This window comes from Synchiropus splendidus, chromosome 9, assembly GCF_027744825.2.
Source record: "Synchiropus splendidus isolate RoL2022-P1 chromosome 9, RoL_Sspl_1.0, whole genome shotgun sequence".
NCBI classification, from domain to species: Eukaryota; Metazoa; Chordata; class Actinopteri; order Syngnathiformes; family Callionymidae; genus Synchiropus; species Synchiropus splendidus.
The window spans coordinates 17711802-17730545 of NC_071342.1; the positions used below are offsets into that span (position 1 = coordinate 17711802).

General features: G+C 47.9%; 1 protein-coding gene across 1 annotated transcript; it reads right to left on the reverse strand.

Moving 5' to 3' along the window:
* Nucleotides 1-14182: 14182 nt before the first annotated feature.
* Nucleotides 14183-16984, reverse strand: irf2bp2a (interferon regulatory factor 2 binding protein 2a). The gene is made up of 2 exons (XM_053874790.1): nt 15482-16984; nt 14183-15304 (listed from the first exon to the last, which is right to left on the reverse strand). Exons 1-2 carry the CDS (start codon nt 16293-16295, stop codon nt 14586-14588), a joined length of 1533 nt encoding a protein of 510 aa, XP_053730765.1. The 5' UTR covers nt 16296-16984; the 3' UTR covers nt 14183-14585.
* Nucleotides 16985-18744: the final 1760 nt, after the last annotated feature.

Consider the following 18744-nt stretch of genomic DNA (forward strand, 5'->3'; position numbering starts at 1 on the left):
GCTCAGTGAAGCCGTCCGTGGAAAGTGCTGCTAAGATGGACGCAAAAGAGGGCAACAGCAGGCTGCAGTGTCGGCCATTGACAAAGTTTGACCCTGTTTTTCCCTCCACAAAACAGATCATGAGCTTCTACCAACTTTCTGTATAATCCTATTAACACCAGTCAAGAACATACGGTAATTTCCCCCAAATTCAGCGTCCTATCTTCCTTTGTTGTGTCGGTGTCGCAGAAGAATGAACCCTCTTTGATCTGGCTCAGCAGAATTAGCACTCGCAGGTAAAAGTCTTGGCTTATTGGGGCCAAAACGGCAGACAAATTAGCTTCTGACTCGTGCGCTGCTAATGAGGCGCTAAGGTTTGTTGTTCGCCGTGTGATGAAGGCGTGTAATTCAGCAGAGATCAAGCGCGGCAGTCGAGGTGATCCAGAGGCGGCGACACGTTTAGCCGACGAGGCCTTCGGGGAGCAGAACGTTGCGAGCAGCTCGAGGCCGACGCTCCACACATCTATCAAGAGGCTGTGTGACATCATCAAAGGTCGCATGTAGAGATAGAGCTGTTGAAGTCTTCCCTCACCACAGAACATCTGTTTCTCTAAACGTTTGAAAAAAAAAAAAAAAAAAAACGACAAATTGGAGGCTGGCAATTGCTTTATTTAGCTCCTTTTATACACTTTTTTTCCATGTCAAAACAGTTCAAAACAGAGGTTGCAAATACAGTTCTCTGAAACCCTCTAAAGCAGTGGTCCCCAACCTTTTTATCACTGCGGACCGGTCAACACTTGAGAATTGGAACGTGGCCTGGGAGGTATGAAGTTGCCACTTTGACCCGTCATCTAAGGCCTCTGCATGTTTGTGTGCCCGCTAAGACTCACAAACTCTCCTCCTCTCAACCAGTGGCCGTCAAAAATCCATACAGATACACCACAATACAGTATATTGCAGTGCATGAAAATTTTAACTCACCATATTGTTAAATCGATGGGAGCCCTGAGCTTGTTTCTCTGCAACAAGACGGTGCCATCTGGTCGCTATGGTAACGTTTACGCATGCCTTCAAAGTTGCATATAGATACACCACAATACCGAATATAAAGTGCATGAAAATTTTAGCTCACCATATTGTTAAATAGATGGGAGCCCTGAGCTTGTTTCTCTGCGATGAGACGGCAGGCCGCGATAAATTTCAAGTACGACTCCTGGTATTGTTTGTAAAAAAAACCTTCTTCTACTTGGAAGTCGTCGGCTCTTGTCCTCTCTCTTCACTGAACCTTTTCCCCTTCGCAAAGAAACGGCTGTTTCCTACTCATTTTGCAAGCGTTTGGGTTACATTCTGACTCTCAAGTGACGGTTTTTCAAAATAAAAGATCCTTCAGACTCAGATCATACACAAAACGGAAATAATTTATTATTTCTTGTGCAGCCCGGTACCAATTGATTCACGGACCGGTACCGGTCCCCGGCCCGGGGGTTGGGAACCACTGCTCTACAGTGCATGACAATAGACAAACTCCAGACCAACAGCTATCTTGAACAAGATTTGAAACCTTCCCGTGAGGCTTCAGCCCTCGCCGTCACATGACTGAGCTGAAACACAAAGCGGCGTGAAAACGCTTGTCTACTGGTTAAAAAAATGAATTTGGGTGAATTCACGTCCTGACGCTGATTCAGACAAGACCTGATTTGTGTCGGTGGTATCCGATTAAACCGGTTTATTTTGGTCCAAGTGGGAGTCATAAGACAAACTGCGATGGAGTGGGCTCCTGATCAAGCGGCCGAAGGACCACGGAGGTCACGGAGAGGATGAACCATGACGTGACATCATCTCCCGCAGCATCCCAACAACCCTCGCCTTGTTTGGGCCCAAATAAAGCATGTTTGTTTCCCTTCTGGATTCTCTTTCAAGATTGGTCCTGTGACGACACAGTACACTGACCTTTGTTTCTGGGGTGAAAGAGTCTCTGTGTGTGGGTCCGGGGCGGAGGGGAGGGGTGCCCTTTGGTGCTCCACGCCGATCACATGAGCGGCTAAAATAACAAAGCAGTCTGATTCAGGCCTTTGTCAACGCGGACTCTCGTGATTCAGATCAGGAAAGAATGGGAACATTCACTCACAGCTTCCTTCCTCCGTCACTGGTCTTTGTCAGATGCGGATAACATTACGCCGCAGGGCCAAAGTGAAGGAAGCGTTGCGCGCAGGTATATCAGAGGCTTGTTTAAGTCACATTCTGCAGATCATTTGACAGGGATTATAGCGGAGCCTGATCTTCACATGCTTGCTACTCGCAGGGAAAAGCCTCTTTAATCATATATTTAAGACGTAGGTCGACAAAGGTCACGCCATGCGCTCATTATGTCATTATTTAAGGGGCACGGTTTCACTAATCCTCTTAGAAAGCATTCATGAGACGACAATATTGAATTATTGTGGAATCATTTCACTGGGAAGAAGTCAACTTGCCCTCAGTTTTCATTATTTTGTGCCTATGCTTTGATGTATTGCAGCGTATAAGTAACTTTTATTCAGGACAAAACACATCTACACGTTGATAAACCTATTTGTTGACCCCTAAACATTCAGCTGTTGGTCACACACCAATCCAGGTGGGCATTTAACGCCTACAAAGCAGGTCAGAATACAGCTCAAAGTTCCTCAAAATTCCATCAATTTTACAACCCTTTATATCCACATTGACCAGTCCAGGGTAACTCCCACCTCTCACCCTGTGTAGCTGGGACAGGCCCCGCCTAGATGAAGCCTCATGTGCTTTAGGCTTTGGAATTGAAGCAACACCATGTTTTTCATGATGCAAATAGTTCAGTGACAAAGATTCTTAACTGTAAGTTTAATATCAGATATGTTTGTTTATATATTTGGTTTTGGCGTTGCTAAAGCATTGGACTCCTGCCAGGAGGTTTATGTCTTTGACTTTGTGAATAATTGCAGCTATTAACTTAATGTATTCCTCCATCGATTGACAGCACTTTAAATAATAAATTAAATTCAATATTTTTTGTCCGAGTGATTCCAGCCAGAGAGGCAAAGCGGCGAGAGAACATCAAGAGACCCGACAGACACATGTGGAGGAGAACTCTTGCTTTATTCTCCACCCAGCGTCATGAATGTCCCAGATGTGAAGCATAACAGTGAGTCAGCGGTTGTCAAAGTTGTCTCCGAGGCGGAGATGACAATAAAGCTGCTGCCTGCAGTCGTTCCTCCGGGCTCCAACAAAAAACACTTTGGCGGTCTGTGGTCCTGAAGGTGTGACCCAGAAAGGGATGCACCATTAAGAGTGGCCATCCTTCTCTCGGCCGCTGAGGTCATATTAGCGCCGCGTGTGAGCTGAATGGAAATGGGGACGTTACGCCGGAGCAAAGATCTATGATAACATTTACAGCCGGTGTTAATGGAAGCATAATGTCCCGCATTAACATTTCAGGCGTTGTAGCAGCAGCTGCCATGTGAAGGGCAGATACAGGAAGTGAAATTGAATTACAAACTGGAGCTCTATGTGCATTCATCAAATACTCTCAGGATTCACTTGCATTGTATTGGTTCCATGTACCACACAGCTTTTTCCAGTTAACTGCTGGCCATCTGGAACGGACTGTGGTCGAGAACCGAGGTACCACTGTAGTTTGTATTATACTCACTGTAATGTAATGTAACATTGGATTTTTATCCGTGCTTAGTTGTATGTATTAGAATGTCTTTATGTTTATTTTGTATTTTTTTTTTTTGTTGAGTAACATTCCATGTTACATATTCTCTCTGTTTCAAAGTCGGTCGCAGTTACGACCCGGTCTGGACTGCTACGCTAATATCACGCCAGCATTACACGCTATTATTCAGTCAGAATGTCGCCATAAAATGTGTCAAAATAAAAAGTGGCTTTAGCTTTAGCAGCTAATTAGGCTCATGAGACAAGCCATTCTCATTATACAAAGGAAACCTTCCTCTGTACCAAACGCAAGATGATCAGTTAGCGGCAGGAACAAGTGTTTATTTCACGCTTTCTGAGATGTTTTCTTGTCGGCGTCATATTTCATTTTCACCCATAATTACCCCAGGTTCTGACAGCCCAGGTGTTAAATGGGTGGAGGGAAGAACAAGTCCTTACCACGTGGCAAAGTTGCTTCACGAGTCATAAAAACGCGTGTCAACTCAGCCTGATGACTTGGCTCTCCGCACACATGATTCACCCTCCTTGACACACTTCAACGCTCCCTCTTGTTTGCTTCCAAAGTTCAGTCGGCAACAAAGGCCAAAGAGATAAGATCAAATGCTCCGGATTGTTACCAGGCGGACTCTGAGGTGAGCTCACCGTCTGCTTTAGCAATAACGGACGTTGGAACCGGAGGTGACCGGCGTGAACTTTGGTGGAAACCTGAGATTAAAACAGCCAGGAATAGTGAAATCCTGGGCGACACAGAGCACATCCTCGTGCCTGTGCCCGTCACTCAGCTCGGTACTGTCAGCAGTTCCGAGCCCTTCCAAGACTCCCACTGCACCACATGGCGACCGGGGTCACATTGCGTTCTGAGGAAAGGCTTTCAGCTAAGGTCCCCATCTGGACGCTCCACCCTCCCTGCCAACTATCTCCTCCAGCCCCCCCTGAGCAGCACCCATCTGAAAATAACAGGACACATCAGCACTTTCATCTGCCTCGGCCGAGCAGCGCCGCGGCAGCTGCCGGACCACTCACAGGCACGGACCCAAAATACTGAAGCGCTGTCACGCCTCCTATCAGCTCCACTGACAGAGCCAGACGTTGATCAGAGAGTCAGGCCTGGGGAGAAGATCTCCACGCACAACTCAAGTGTGTAATCATTGAAAGCAGGAATCAGAATCTATCAGCACGATCCCAGAAGACATCTGTGAAAACTAGTCTGAGAAGTCTTCAAAGGCTGGCACGCAGATCTTCCAAATATTCCGACTCCTCATCCATCCCAATGAATTGCAGTACAAAGGAGTGCATTAAAGAAAATAATTGTATCTTTCAAGTGTGCAAACGTGTTCAGTGCACTAAAAATAAAATTGCAATTTCAATTTTAAAGTAAAGAAATGACTCCATTGTCAAAATGTTAAGCAACAATCTAAGGCTACACAACAATAAGTGAAGTTTTTTAAAATACTCTCGGTGGAAATGTAAACTATTGAGCTGCAAAACTTTTTTTTTATTGTGGAAAAAAAGTTTTATTATTTAAAGTTTTTATTTATTTATTTGTTCTATTGTTAAAATGAAATGAATTGCAAGAATAAATAGGAAAGTGCGTTGGAATAAAGTGGTTTCATAAAATAAAATAAAACAAACAACAAAGGCTGATCATGAATTCAAAGAAATATTTATGTTAATCATTAATGGAAAAATTAATAAAATATTTTTGTTTCAATAAATTATTTTGTTTATAGTTTTCTGTGAACTGTGAGTTAGAAATGAAATGAAATTGCTTTTCAGTTTTCAATATTTTTCCATCGAGCAGCTCTAATATTTCGCCCGAAGCCTTAAAAGGTAACTCCATCCTAAAGAGAACCAGCAAAATGGACATGTGCTGGCAAACCTATGTGCTCAGCAAATTCCCACAAAGAGCTTGAGGCCCTCAGCAGCCACAGACTGACCCCGTTACAGTGAGCAAGCAAAACACCCTTGTTGCGAGCAGCTTTGTGCTTCAGCAGATCCCACCTCGACATCGCAGAAGCAGCGTCCGGCCGCACTGAAGAAAACCGTTTTTTGCTGGCTCATGATTGAGTGTCAGCAGAGCGATATAGTCGCCTGGATCAAGGTCACGCTGGAGTCAGGCTGATTAGGTTGCCGTGGCTCAACTGTTGGGAACACATGACTTATGTTGCAAGTTGTGACTTTGCAACAGACTCACATGGTGTATCAGAGGTCCATCTTTCACAGGGAAGAGTGCGGAGCTGCCAGCTGTAACTCACGTCCGAGTTATTTAGAGCAGGCAACAATGAAGCTGGACAACCCCACACCAGGACAGGAGGAGTAGCATCTGCCAGCCTTATGTTGTATTAATACATCAGAAAACAGAGGTTTGAGTGGACTAAAATGACACAGTGGTACAGTATAATTTAGTATAGCATGGTGTACTGTCATTCACAAGGAAGTGTAGCTGAAGATAGAAGAGCAATATGATGAAATAGTTTGGAGTGTAGCTTGTTCTAGTGCACCATACTAGAGTATTGACATTTTTTGTATGAAGAAACTGTTTAAAAAGAAGATAGTAGAGATAATATTTAAAAAGAAAAGAATTGATGCCACCATTGACACAACTGAAACATGTGTCCTTGATTCGTGCGGCTTGGCCTGTGGATGACACTGCGGCAGGAGAGTACTACACGTCTTTTGAACCATAATGAAAAGAAGTAGGTGTAGAAGAGAAGCTTTCTTCCATGTTGCTATGTGTGCTCTCGCTGTTTCCATGGCGACGGAGGTATTGACATGCTGCAGTGCTGCTGCCGGAGATGGCAGCGAGCCAGGAAGCACCCTGCGCGCTCACACAACCTTCCCTCTTCTCCGGTTCGTCTCTCCCCCTCCGACTTCTCTTTACATCTGATGCTTTGTATTGACGCGCTCCTGCTAGCACGAGAAGCACTGACCTGAGTGTTTGCAGCGGGGTTATGTGATGTAAACAACAAGACAGACGGAAAGGGCTGCAGGAGAAACGCCGAGGCTGGGAGGGGCCTCCGACTGTGCCGCGCCGCGCTCGCACGTAAAGATGAATAGAGGGAAAGGCGAGCCTCGCGTTGTGTTACAAGAACGTAGTACTGGCTGGGGGGTTGGGCTCCACATCAACAGATGGATAAGCCCGGGGATGGAATGCGTGCCAAACGTATCGGTGGCTTGCTGGGACACGAAAATGTCAGGTGTCAGCGTCAAGCCACGCGTTCGCTGCTATTTATATTCCCACCCATGTGCTGGATGCACACATAAGGCCTTGAGACGGCGAGCGGCGGAGGTTAAGGAGAGTATCGCCAGGCAGAGGAGGATAGATGAGAGGGTGACTCACCTCTTTATCAGTCACGGATACAGACAGGCCAAGAGGAGCCGCCGTGGTGGCTCGATGTGTTCAGACAGGTCGGGCCGGGAAATGTCAACACCGAGGAGGGCTGCGCTCCTCTCACAGCCTCGTGGACGGATAAGGCCTAGCATTATCTCATCTGCAGAGCCGCACTCATGTGGTTACGGCAAGGCTGTACTTAGGCTGGGGCAAGTAATGACTGGCGAGCGAGCCATCTTCCAGACGCCATGTCTGACTGATGTGTCACTTCCCTCTAAATCCAAAGAAAACCCACTATTTCATCGGCCGTAAGGCGTCGCTTCGACAGCCGACTTCCAGTTAAACCGCTCGATTAGTGCCTGGCTGGTGAGCAAGTTCCCTATCAAAACACATTTGTTGGCATTTGGTTTCGTGGCCTTTTCCAAAAGCCCACAGGGTCCGCGTCCACCGCGTCCTTGTCCAGACAAAGCCTTCTAAACCCTGGGTTTTTATTTCTACATTGTGCCCCGGTGTCCCCCCCCGTCATTGTTGATTTTTCCACCGTGTGCAAGGTCGGGGCATTTGCGCCGGTCTGCGAGGCCCACGTCAAAAGGAAGCATCCGCCGCTGACGGCCCGGGCCATTCTTGTTATTCATGTCATGCCTGCTGCTTTAGTAGGGCAGGGTGCAGAATTTTCCAGAAGCAGCTGTGTGTGCTGGTGAAGCTGACACTGCGCCAGCCCAAAAGGGTTTCTATCACTCGCCTTTCTCTCGGCCCCTCCCCTCCTCTCCCCTCCGTCGGCATGCTTGGCCAAGTGCCCGGACTTACTCAAACTCACACTGAAACAGAAATATCCGCCCGCCCCGCCTCCACCCCCCTCGCTCGCCTGAACATATCCCTCTGGCTCAAACAGAGAAGCTTCCATCACTGCGGACAACGCTGGATCATTTTTCTCCGGCTGCACATTCCAGCCAAAGTGGAGGTCGCGGGAGGGGAGCGGCTCCTGCTCTGTTATTATATCATTACAGAGCAGTCGGCGTGTATACAGTATATGAAGCGCAGCCTATCATCAGGCCACTTATATTTGATGGCAGCGAAAACTCGAGCGTGTTTTGGTGGGTCTTCTTCACTGTAGCGTGGACACCTGTTGGTAAATGCCAGTTACCAGACACCCAAGCTCAGTTTAAATCAAACCTGCCCAAGTGACAGTTGTGTAACGCACTCGAACTGGCCGCCTCCAATAATAGAAGCCACCTGTCAAACACAGGCCTTGCTTGTTTCTGCGCGCTGACCTGACCTCCACTCGCTCCCTTACTCAAATGTTCCATGGCTGCAAGACAACGTAAGCACTTCTCCAGCGAATGATTTCCAACACACACACACACACACACACACAAATCCGACTGGCAAGTGAGAGAGAGAGAGAGAGAGAGCGCCAGACAATAAGAGCCTTCTTCTGCCTCTGCAGAGATGCTGCGGTGGCTGCTGCCACTATAAAGCCCTGATTGACAACAGCATTAGCACTCGGAGGAGAAATAGCTCCCACTCAGTTATGTAACAGAACAGAAACTACAGCGAGTTTGTATCAGCGAGCTGCCGTGTGGGTGTGTTCGCTTGACGTATTCCCGGATAAAAACAACGTGACAGCATATCTGAGAGTCCCGCTCTCATCCGCCGACAGCGACTTGGCAGCAAAGGCAACTCGCTGACTCTCGCCGGTATCTCAGATATACTCGCTCTTGTTCTTGGCAGTTTGGCTCTAATTGTCAAAGTCTGGGGAGGAGCGTTGCCAAAGATAGGAGGAAACATCCCATAATACATCACCGCAGAATCTGCTGACACACCCCGGGAGCCGAGCCATTCATCAGCCCGGCCCCTGATCGGACCGGCGGATCAATGACGGCGTGCAGTGGCGGTCGGCGGGCCTCTCAAACATTCATGTATCGGAAGATCTCACACTCCGCTCTCTCCCTTGTTATCTACACGGCGCTTCACAGATGAGCCACACTGAAACGAGACCTAGACTAGCACGACGGCCCCGCTGCTCCCCACTGACTCTCGAGTGTCATAAACTATTGTTGAGCACAACACTGTTAAAGGAAAGTTCAGGTATCTATATTCGTATTAGAGCAATCGCAGTGTTTGAAGGTCCTTCAACCAACTTTATGTAGTTTGTTCGTCATCCAGGTCGCGTGCTTTCTTGGTCACATGTTTTCTAGCCTAGCAACCAGCTCTCACACAACATTTGTAGCTTGCAACTGAAGGTCTTTAGAGCTGTAGTTGGCTCACATTCAAAGTTACTGATGTGTTGAAGCAAAACAATGTTGATATCTGACTCGCCAAGGAATTCTGTGGCTTGCTAGTATTTAAAATACATGTAGATGTTGACAATAAAGTCAAATCGCTTCCAAATGGAGAGCCTCTTGTGCTAGTGTGTCGTGATAGATGCTCTACCCTGCAGTTAGCTTCCGCTAGCTAACAGAGCGCTAACATCATGTTCGGTTTCGACTCGTATTAGCAGTTAGAAGAATGCGATTTGCACTGTGTACAACTTTAAAGTTTCACACATGTAGTCTGGGCAGCAGATTTGAGTAGCTATAGAATACAACGATGGAACAGTATTTGTAGTTATTCATGAACACAAATATCAGTAAGTTAGCGAAATGATAATGTTCTTTGAATCATATATTACTAACCAATTCCGTTTTCCTTATGAGGAACGTTATGTCTGACCATGATATATGTTGCTCGCAATTTAAATTGGGGAACACATTAACAACAAACCAGAGGTTGAATACCAGTCAATAATCAGTAATTCTGATGTTATTTAGAGTAAAATTAACCAGAAACTAAGAAGTACTTCAATTGCAGTCTAATACGCTGCTAATACACATATGAAAAAGTAGTTTATTTACGATAATATACATCCCCTAATCTAGAGTGTGACCAATATGTTATATGTAGGTGCTACAACGCTCCAGTTTGGTGAAAAAAGAAGCGTGTTCTTCGCTTCAATATCCACGGCTGGAATCTTATGTACATTCTTGTGTCGACGCCACAATTCAGTTGATGATATAATAACAGTCTTCATACTACCAACTTCATAATTAACGTTGCAGCTGTCGATCCGCTGCAACAGTCTATCTTGAGCCTTACATTGGCTGAACTTTCCCAGACCAGTAATTTTCCGGCGCGCGGAGCCTCCAAGAGCCGAGCTGCTCTGGCAGCGCACATGTTTACTTGTAGCACGTCTCACATGAAGCCCTTGACTAACTATAGCCAGGAATGTGAGAGGGGGGCAGCAAGTATGTTGCTATGGCTGTCGCGCCCCTCCCACTGACCCTAAATATACACACGTCTGGGGAGAAGCGTTCAGCCAGAGATGACGGGAAGTCAGGACTTTTTTGGGGATGTAAACGATGTGTGACGGGGCTTTTGCTCAACTCATTGGCGACATGCCAGTTTTTTAAAAACTGTATTTTTTCTTTCTGAACGTTTGAAACGGTTATTTAAATTCATTCAGACAGATTTCTTGAGTTGCCAACTTTAGTTGGTGGTTTTTAATACTACAAATAGGGAACTTTCCGATTGACTTCACATTATTCTGATGTTTCTTTTATGTTGGAGGTTTGACGTTATAGTGGGAGATATATAGGTTGGTATATAGGTATTTTGTTGTGTATTATTTAACATTTACTTCTTATTAACAACTTATCCCAGAGCCAGGGTTTTGGGCTCACAGTGAATTCCGAGTCAGCAAATGTGTTTTTGGCCTCTCAATAATAATAGCGTAGTAATAGGCCCTCACTAAAAGACTTAAGAGAATCAGTGAAGGGAGTGATATATAAAGAGTGGTGGGCTACATCTGGACTGAGCTCTCATCTGGTCTCAGTAGAAGCCCCTTTGTTCAGTGAAATCATAACATTTGCGTTTCCGTTCGGCCGCTATTTTCTGCACAAAGAGATAGCATCACCCTCTCTCTCTCTCTCTCTCTCTTCCTGTTTCTCATTTGGCAGAGTAGCGGCTCACCATCTCATCAGCTGAGCTGCAGCCAGAAGCCAGGAGTAGTTGCTCAGCAGAAAAAGACGGGATTGTGCTGGGCTCGGCTATAAAATGAGAAAAAGCCCAAATGCTCTTGGATCAGTCCCATGCTTTGTCCTCGTCTCTCACGTTGCTTCTCTCTCTCCCCTGTTCATTTTTCATCCGCTCCGCTTTCATCTCTCTGTCCTGCGCCTCCTCTCCTTCCTCTGCATTCTGCTCACTCTCTTCCCTCCTCCTCTCCCTCTCTGCTCCACTTACAAGATTTGGCAGCACTCCAAGATCTGAGAAAAACATTGGAGGCATCGCCTGGTTTTGATGTCTGGAAAGAGAGCGTGTGTGTGTGTGTGTGTGTGTGAGCGAGAGAGTCCTCATTTCCATTTCACAGACTTGATTCATAGCAACACCACAGCAGAAAGAAGAAGGAATATTTAGAGTGAGTATAACCGCCTGTCAGAGGGGAGAGGAAGAAGGGATGGAGAGATAAGCACTAGCCTCAGAAAATATGATGACAGTAAAGAAATCCAAACATGAAAGACTCAGAAGTGAAACACATTTTCGTGGCTGCAGCTGATATTCTATATGGAAATCTGAAAGAAAAAAAAAAAAAGCAGCATGAAATGAATTTAAACCCCTTGAACTCTGGGAAAAAAAGATACTCGCGTCGCCTTTGTTGCTGATTCCAGTTTGAGGGGAAAACAAACTTGGCTCATAAGACTGTAATCATCTTAACTTTGAAGGCCTTTATGGCAAACAGGCCAGATCCGACAGATAAAAAGGCCTCCTCTGTGGACAAAGCCAACAATCTGGGGGGAAATTTTTCACATCCTGGGGATTGAGCCGAGTGCCTTCTAATTGCTGGTTGGAGATCCAGCCTCCCCCCCTCCGCCACCCCTCGCTCCCGGTGCTCAGAAGAGCAACCTTTATTACTAGTCTCGCAGCTCAACTCCAAAGGGAAACTTTGATTGATGAAAAGAGGAAGCAGATCAGAGTGTGTCCTCGATACTACATTTGCCGCGACCTTGTTTTCCCTGACAAGTCTAATATTAACCCAGCGGATCAGTGATGTAGGGGGCCGGGGACATGTGAGCTAGATTCTGCTTTTGGCGTATTATTGGGATAAATATAGAAAACATCTGTACGCGACTCGAGCAACACCTGCTGACACACAACGCGGCGCTTTTGCTTCAATGACCAGCAAAAACATGGCGTTCACTTTTCCACAACGCCACCATAGATCCACCTTATCGGCAAAACACAGCAGCCCTCAAACGCAGCATGAAGAAAGTTGTTACGGAAGCAGCCGAGAGTCGAGCATGTGATGCGTTTGCTCAGAGAACAAACAGGACTCTCCCAGTTACAGCTTTACGATCACGTCTTTGCATAAGAGCACATGTCAACCTACGCTCTGGTTAACTATTAAAAAGGAAGGCGGGGCGGTCGCGGGGTCTCCTGTCTGTTATTGCCTTTCACTTAGCCTGATGAACACAACGCCGAGTCAAGTAAATCAATCAAGCGGTCAATGAGGGATTTTATGACCATTGATCAGGCGCTGTGTTTCAGCTGATGGATAAAGCACATGATCAATGGGTTACGGCGGCATTTCAAGCATGAGCGGAGTCTACCTGACGTACGAAACGCATCTGTAACATTAGAAAACACAAGCAAGACTGGGTTGAACCAATGGAGAATACTGTATAATACACAAGCAAGACGTTGGTGAAGACACAGGATGACCAGCAGAGAGATGACCCTGACATCAACAAGACAAGGGGGGAAATGTTAGCCTCCTCCGCAGAACATGAAAAGAATCCCTGAAGGCTGTTATAGGTAAACAAAGCAGTGAGTCATCAACCACAACTGGCTGCTGAATGAGTGCACCAGAAACAGACACAAACCCACAAACTTAACATCTTTTTCCACGTGACCCTGACTGCAACTCCTGGATCTTCTTGCACAGGCAACGGCAAAGCATCTGCTGCACACCTATGTCAGCGGTTACTACGCAACGGCAGGGCTTTGTGTTACGACAGAGCCACTTCCAGGAACACACTGGGTGAGATACGGCTGGAGATGCTTCAGTAAACACACAGGCATTAGCGCCGCCGTCGTTACAACTACGCAGTCATTCTTTAAGTTAGTCAAAGTGGGTCAAAATGTTTATTTCCGGGAACAGAATGTGAGGTGAACCTTGGCGTGGGTGTGTTGTTGATGAGCACATTTACTGAGTCAAGCGTTAAGCTTTTATCTGGCTGGGCTGCCTCTCTCTGGTCTGAAAGTCCACCTGATAAGGAGCTGATAGCGCCCGCAGTGAATGGAAAAAAAGGCCGGTAAACAAACAGATGTGGTAATGAGCACCATTTAGAAAACACTCTCCTGTCAGCTTGAACTTTAGGTCGCCTTGTGAAATGCTTTATTGGCTTTCTAACGCTTTATCTGTCCCGGATGGCAAACATTTTCAGCATTAACTGTACAGCTCTTTATCACACCCATCACATGTGCGGAGAATATCATCATCATCATGTGCTTTTTTTTTTTTCCTCCCAAGTTGCTTCACTGCAGTAAAAACATGAGCAGGAAACAGATTGGATCTCAAAAGAAATTACGCAACCGCCTACTACTACAGCAAGTTCCCCACGCTGGGTCGGTGTCGAGCTCTTTGTCTGAAAGAGACAGCTCCTCATTCGTAGCCACAGAAACGGCCGCTCAAGCATTTGTACATTTGCTTCCCCTTTTTCACCAGAGCTGTGCCGTCACTGAATTTGCATGAATGCCAAGCTCTTTACTTCAGCGTATAGAAGTGCGTATATATGTCGTAGGGAGAGCAAATATTTGGCGGTCAAACCCTGTTGTTGACAGTCATACAGTTTCTCACGGTACTGACTCAACAGATTCCAGCGGCTGAACATGACTCTGCAAATATTTCTGTATGCAGCAATTACAGCGATGCACGCACCGAAGCAAATCGCAGACCCTCTGTTCGGTTTTCCAACCCAAACTGCGCTTTTAAAAGGGGTGGACACACGGGTGCAGTGGTGCAACAGTCATCCTGCGTATGTAGGGCAGCGTAAATCCAGCCTCATGAGCCGTCACAACAAGCCTGCGTATCCTAATCTGTGCACACGTAACCACTCAAATGAAGCAAGCTCAGACAATAAGTTCATACAAGATCAGAAATTGTATTTGGCAATTTTTAAACAAGTGCATACAAGTACAGCTAAAAGCATTTCAGTTTTGCCAAGTGCTCGTAGAGTAGCATTAGTCACATTCTACGTTAAACAGGAACTGCCACCAGACCTAGAAGTACATCAAGAATTTTGTTAAACATCAACAAAGAGGAACGTAGTCCATTATGATGAGTACATACCTTTATCTTCAAAAATATAGAAACACAATGTATTCAAAAATCAAAAATTATACAACCATGTTTACGAAGTATACTCTTCCCTTGGGTCCAATATGTACAAGTCCGTTAGTTTGTTTTGAATGGTATGTATGTGATATTTATATATTTATACTCATATATTTGCTTCCCCTCCCCAAAAGAAGTATGCGGGCCAAATCAAGGGTCCCTCTCCTTTTTTACTTTGACATCTCCTGCAAGGATGGTGGCGATCTCTCCTTGCATGAACGCCCACGGTACATTTGAGCCCACGAGGGGACACTTCTCTCCGCTCGGACAGTACACTTCGCCGGTGGCGCCTTGCTGCTTTATGCTTTCCCTCGAGCATGGGAAGCAGAACTTGTGAGAGGGCACTGACGGGCACTGAACAAAGTGCGTGTCCTCCAAGCGCTCGCGGCACAACGTGCAGCACAGGGGTATGCTACCAGGTACCGAGGAGTCCGGAATGCTTTGGGGGTGCCCTTGGTCCATGCCCGGCACGTGGGGGGTCCCCGCGCCGGACCCCTCCCTCTGCGCCAGCCTCCTCTGACTCACGGAGGACGGCGACAGGGGGCTGTTGCTGTTCCTGCGGGTGGTGGAGTGGACCTGGTTGGCGTCCTTGGGGGAGCTGTTCCCACCTGCGTTGTCCGCCGCCATGATGAGTGCCGCCATGGGAGACTGTCCGTTCTGAGCCGCTTCTGGCGGGGTGGTGCGGGAGTGGGGGGATATTGTGGAAGGGGGAGAGGCGAAGCTTGGAGGGGGAACCGGTGGCATTTTCAGTCCGTCAGCAGGCGGTGGCAACCATTGCTGTCCCTCGCCGTTGAGCTTGGCCGCCGTTCCTTCTCCCTCCGGTTCGGGAGAAGCCTTTCTCTTCATGCTCCGGGGGTTCTTTCCACGGTCTGGTGGAGGGAAGAAGGGGTTAAACAGAGGAGATGAGTCGCACGGATCTGAGAGCCTGTCTTTGCTCCTCATTCACACTCTGTCAGCGCGACGATCCGTATGGAGGGATGTGTGGCTCACACTGACTCAGTGATGCAACAGAACAAACAACTCTGGTGGGTCATGCAGCTTCCTACCTGACTTGGACGCCGAGGCGCTGCTCTCGTAGCCCATGACTCTAGGCTGCATGGCATGGTCCTTCTTGTACCTGCTGTCGAAGGTGTGCAGCACCATCAGGTCCCTCACCGTCTTGCCCTTGCCCAGCCACTCCGCCTCCGTCCTGCCTTTGTGGCCGTCCGAGATCTCCGGGGTGAGACTGTCCGCCCGGTGCTTCTCCTTGCCCTCTCTGTCGTGCTCGCTGCTGGACACCGAGGCGGGTCTCTTGCCGCCCAGATCTGCCGAGGGGAGACCCATCTGTCCCGGTCGGCCGTTGACGGCGTGCACCGGCTGCATGCTCCCGTTCACCAGCGGCATCAGGCTCGGCGGTAGCGCGCTACTCCTGCGCGGGTTCGGGCTCTGGCGGTTCAGCTCAGGCGGCTCGTCTGGCTTAGGAAATCCGTTCGGGACCGGGATGCCGTTGGCCTGCCGGCCAGACTGATACTCTGGACCCAGCCTGGGGGGGCGATCGGAGGAGAGCGGGTAGCGGTCCAGCGGCTGAGGCGGTCGGGAGCCCGGCTCTCCCGCGGCTGCGTGGTTCATCGCCTGGATCTCCTTCCCGGAGAGCTGCGACTTCCCCGGCCCGGGAGACCTGCCCTCCTGGAAGCCGTGCGCCCTCTTCAGCTGCCGGGCGGTCTCGATGACAAACTCGATGCGGTCAGCTCCTTCGTAGTTGACACATCCCCTGCACACGGGCTCGATAAAATCCCAGATCATGGCCCAGGGCATGCGGGGCAGGTCGCACAAGTAGCACGACTGCCTCCTGGAAGAAGCCGCGACCGCCGCGGACGACATGTTGCTCGCCCCTCTCGGATCAAAGAAAGCCCCCAAATAATACCTTCGAGTCCGGCCTTCTCCTCGTAAGAGCTCCCCTGCTTCAACAAGAAGAAAAAGAAAAACAAACCAACGAGGAAAAGAGCAAGCTCCGTGGTCCGGTCCCGACTGAGTGGAGCGACGGCGGCGAAGTTTCACGGGGAGAAGTTCATGTCGGTGTGTACTTCACTCCCGCGCCGCGCGCTCTATCTGACTGACTCCGCCAGCGCGCAATGTGGAGCAGTGACGTCACGCTCTCGACGCCTGCTGCCACTTGAGCTTCTATTGACTTGATTTCTTCGACATTCCCCTCCTGTCTCGCTGCAGACTCGGTCGCTCGTGTGCTTCAATCGCCACCGACTTATTTTTATTTCGATGATGGCACGCGCTTGGTTTCCTCAATGCGAGCGGCTGCGCATGAATGAGAAAGCCGCCTCTTTATTATAACGGTCTGCTCCGAATTCTGCTGTAAATCATACGAACGGCGACGCGTGTTTATGGCGTCCCCGCCGTCTGCTGCGTCTTTGTGTGCGAGCAGCATGTGCTGACGTGGGGATTCAGACCCTGTTTCCCCCCGCGCGCATGAGAGCGAGAGAGAGAGAAGGCGCCTCCATGAGCCAGCGAGCAGGAAGCGCTGTCATGAGGTGGGGATTTCCAGCCGGAGTCTGGTGAACTTGAATGGATCGCGCTTTTACAGCGTGATCACGGCGCTGCCCACGTTTTCATTCAGTCATCCAAATGTGGCACCAGCGAATGAAATGACTGCGCGGTGAATCAGCCTCTCAACACAGCCTGTATAGGGAAGAGATGTGTGGAAGTTCACACAACTTCAGCGGAATAAACTCCGAGCCTGGGCCCTCCCTCCCATTAGGCAAGCCAAGCTGCCTGGTTTACAGTCTTGCCTTTTTCTCTGCAACAAGCAACAATAAAGATGAATGCTGTTAAACTGATGTTTATTTATTTATTTCTGAAATTGCTGAGCCACTTTATTTCTGCTAAGGACAATCTATTTACATGGAAAATATTAATGTCAATGTCAAAACTGACAGCGTGTTCAGTTTTAGCTGACGTGTGCTGCGAGATATTGTTGAGCAATATAAGGCTTTAAGCTAATCTTATCATCACGGAGTAAACGGCGTATTTTCAAAACCGCATAACTGAAAAGTAGCTTTGTCTTATCTCCTCTTGAGAGCTGGTATTTCCTCATAGTTTAAATGTTTATCTGTTTGCTTTAACGCTGCGAAACACTGAGAGCTGAGCTTGAGGCTCCAGCCGCGGGTTGTTTGGAAATAAGATTTTTTTTAAATGATTTCCTGGTTTCAGGTGCTGATATTTCAGGGCATGTTTGAGTCACATTAATCCCATGGTCAAACAGAGGAAGAGAAAGTTCGTCTCGGATCAGAGACGACGGTAAAGTGGTAGTGAGAGAGCAGCTAAAATTCACAAACGAAAAAGAAAGTTGCAGTGTTCGCGACCACCCTGCGCCGGTAAACACTCGGGTTTTACATAATGGGGTAAAAAAGGTCAAAGATGGGAGCCAAAATCCCCTGAAGTAAAAGTGCAGTTTGAACTGGAGGAGTGTCTCCGGAGCGGGTTCCTCTCCCTCTCATCTGGGTTCATTCCAACTCGGTGCAGCGCGTGGCCTCGGGCTCTGGGTGAGGCAACGTGTCTGAAACCTGCAGACACAAAGCAGGATATGTTTGTGCAAGTCCATGTGACGTTGGAAAAGGGAAGCAAGATGTGAAGTCACGTACACTCATCCGCCTCACCCGTCTATAGGACAGCGGGCCATTTGGCCGCCTGCCCGCACCCGTGATCACGCTCCGTGGCTGCAGGCTTCAAAGACTTTCCACCAACCCAATACAGTAGTTCAGATGTTGACAAAGATTGCAGCCCTTTTCCGTGTCACTTTAACACAATAATTTTCCCTCGGACGTCACAAGGCTCTGGACTAAAAACTGCCTTCCTTGGGTCGAGCGAACAACACTAGGAAGTGCTGTCGGCCTTTACAGCATTGCTAGGAAATGACTCCTGCAAGGGGCAAAACAAACAAACTCTTTCCCTCAAATGGTGGGAAGCAGTTGTTGAACACTTTGATCCCGTTCGGCCTTAACTCTGTAAATGTTTGTGGGAGCTACTAGCTGCACACAATTATGCAACAAGGACCACACGCTGGGATTCAATTAAAAGCTAAATGACCTGATTCTCTAATGAAGCCATTGATGTTTTAAAGTGAGGCGGTAGAAGGAAGAAACACAGTCAGCTGCTGGAACACAATGGATTTCATTAATAAAACGCAATAATCTTTCAGCCTTGTTTTAAAAAAAAGAGGGGCCATACTGGTGCATCTGCGCAAACAGGAAGCAGAGCAATGACTCTCAAGGCACTTTGGAATTTGAAAAACGGACCCCAAAACAGTTGTGCGTGAAAT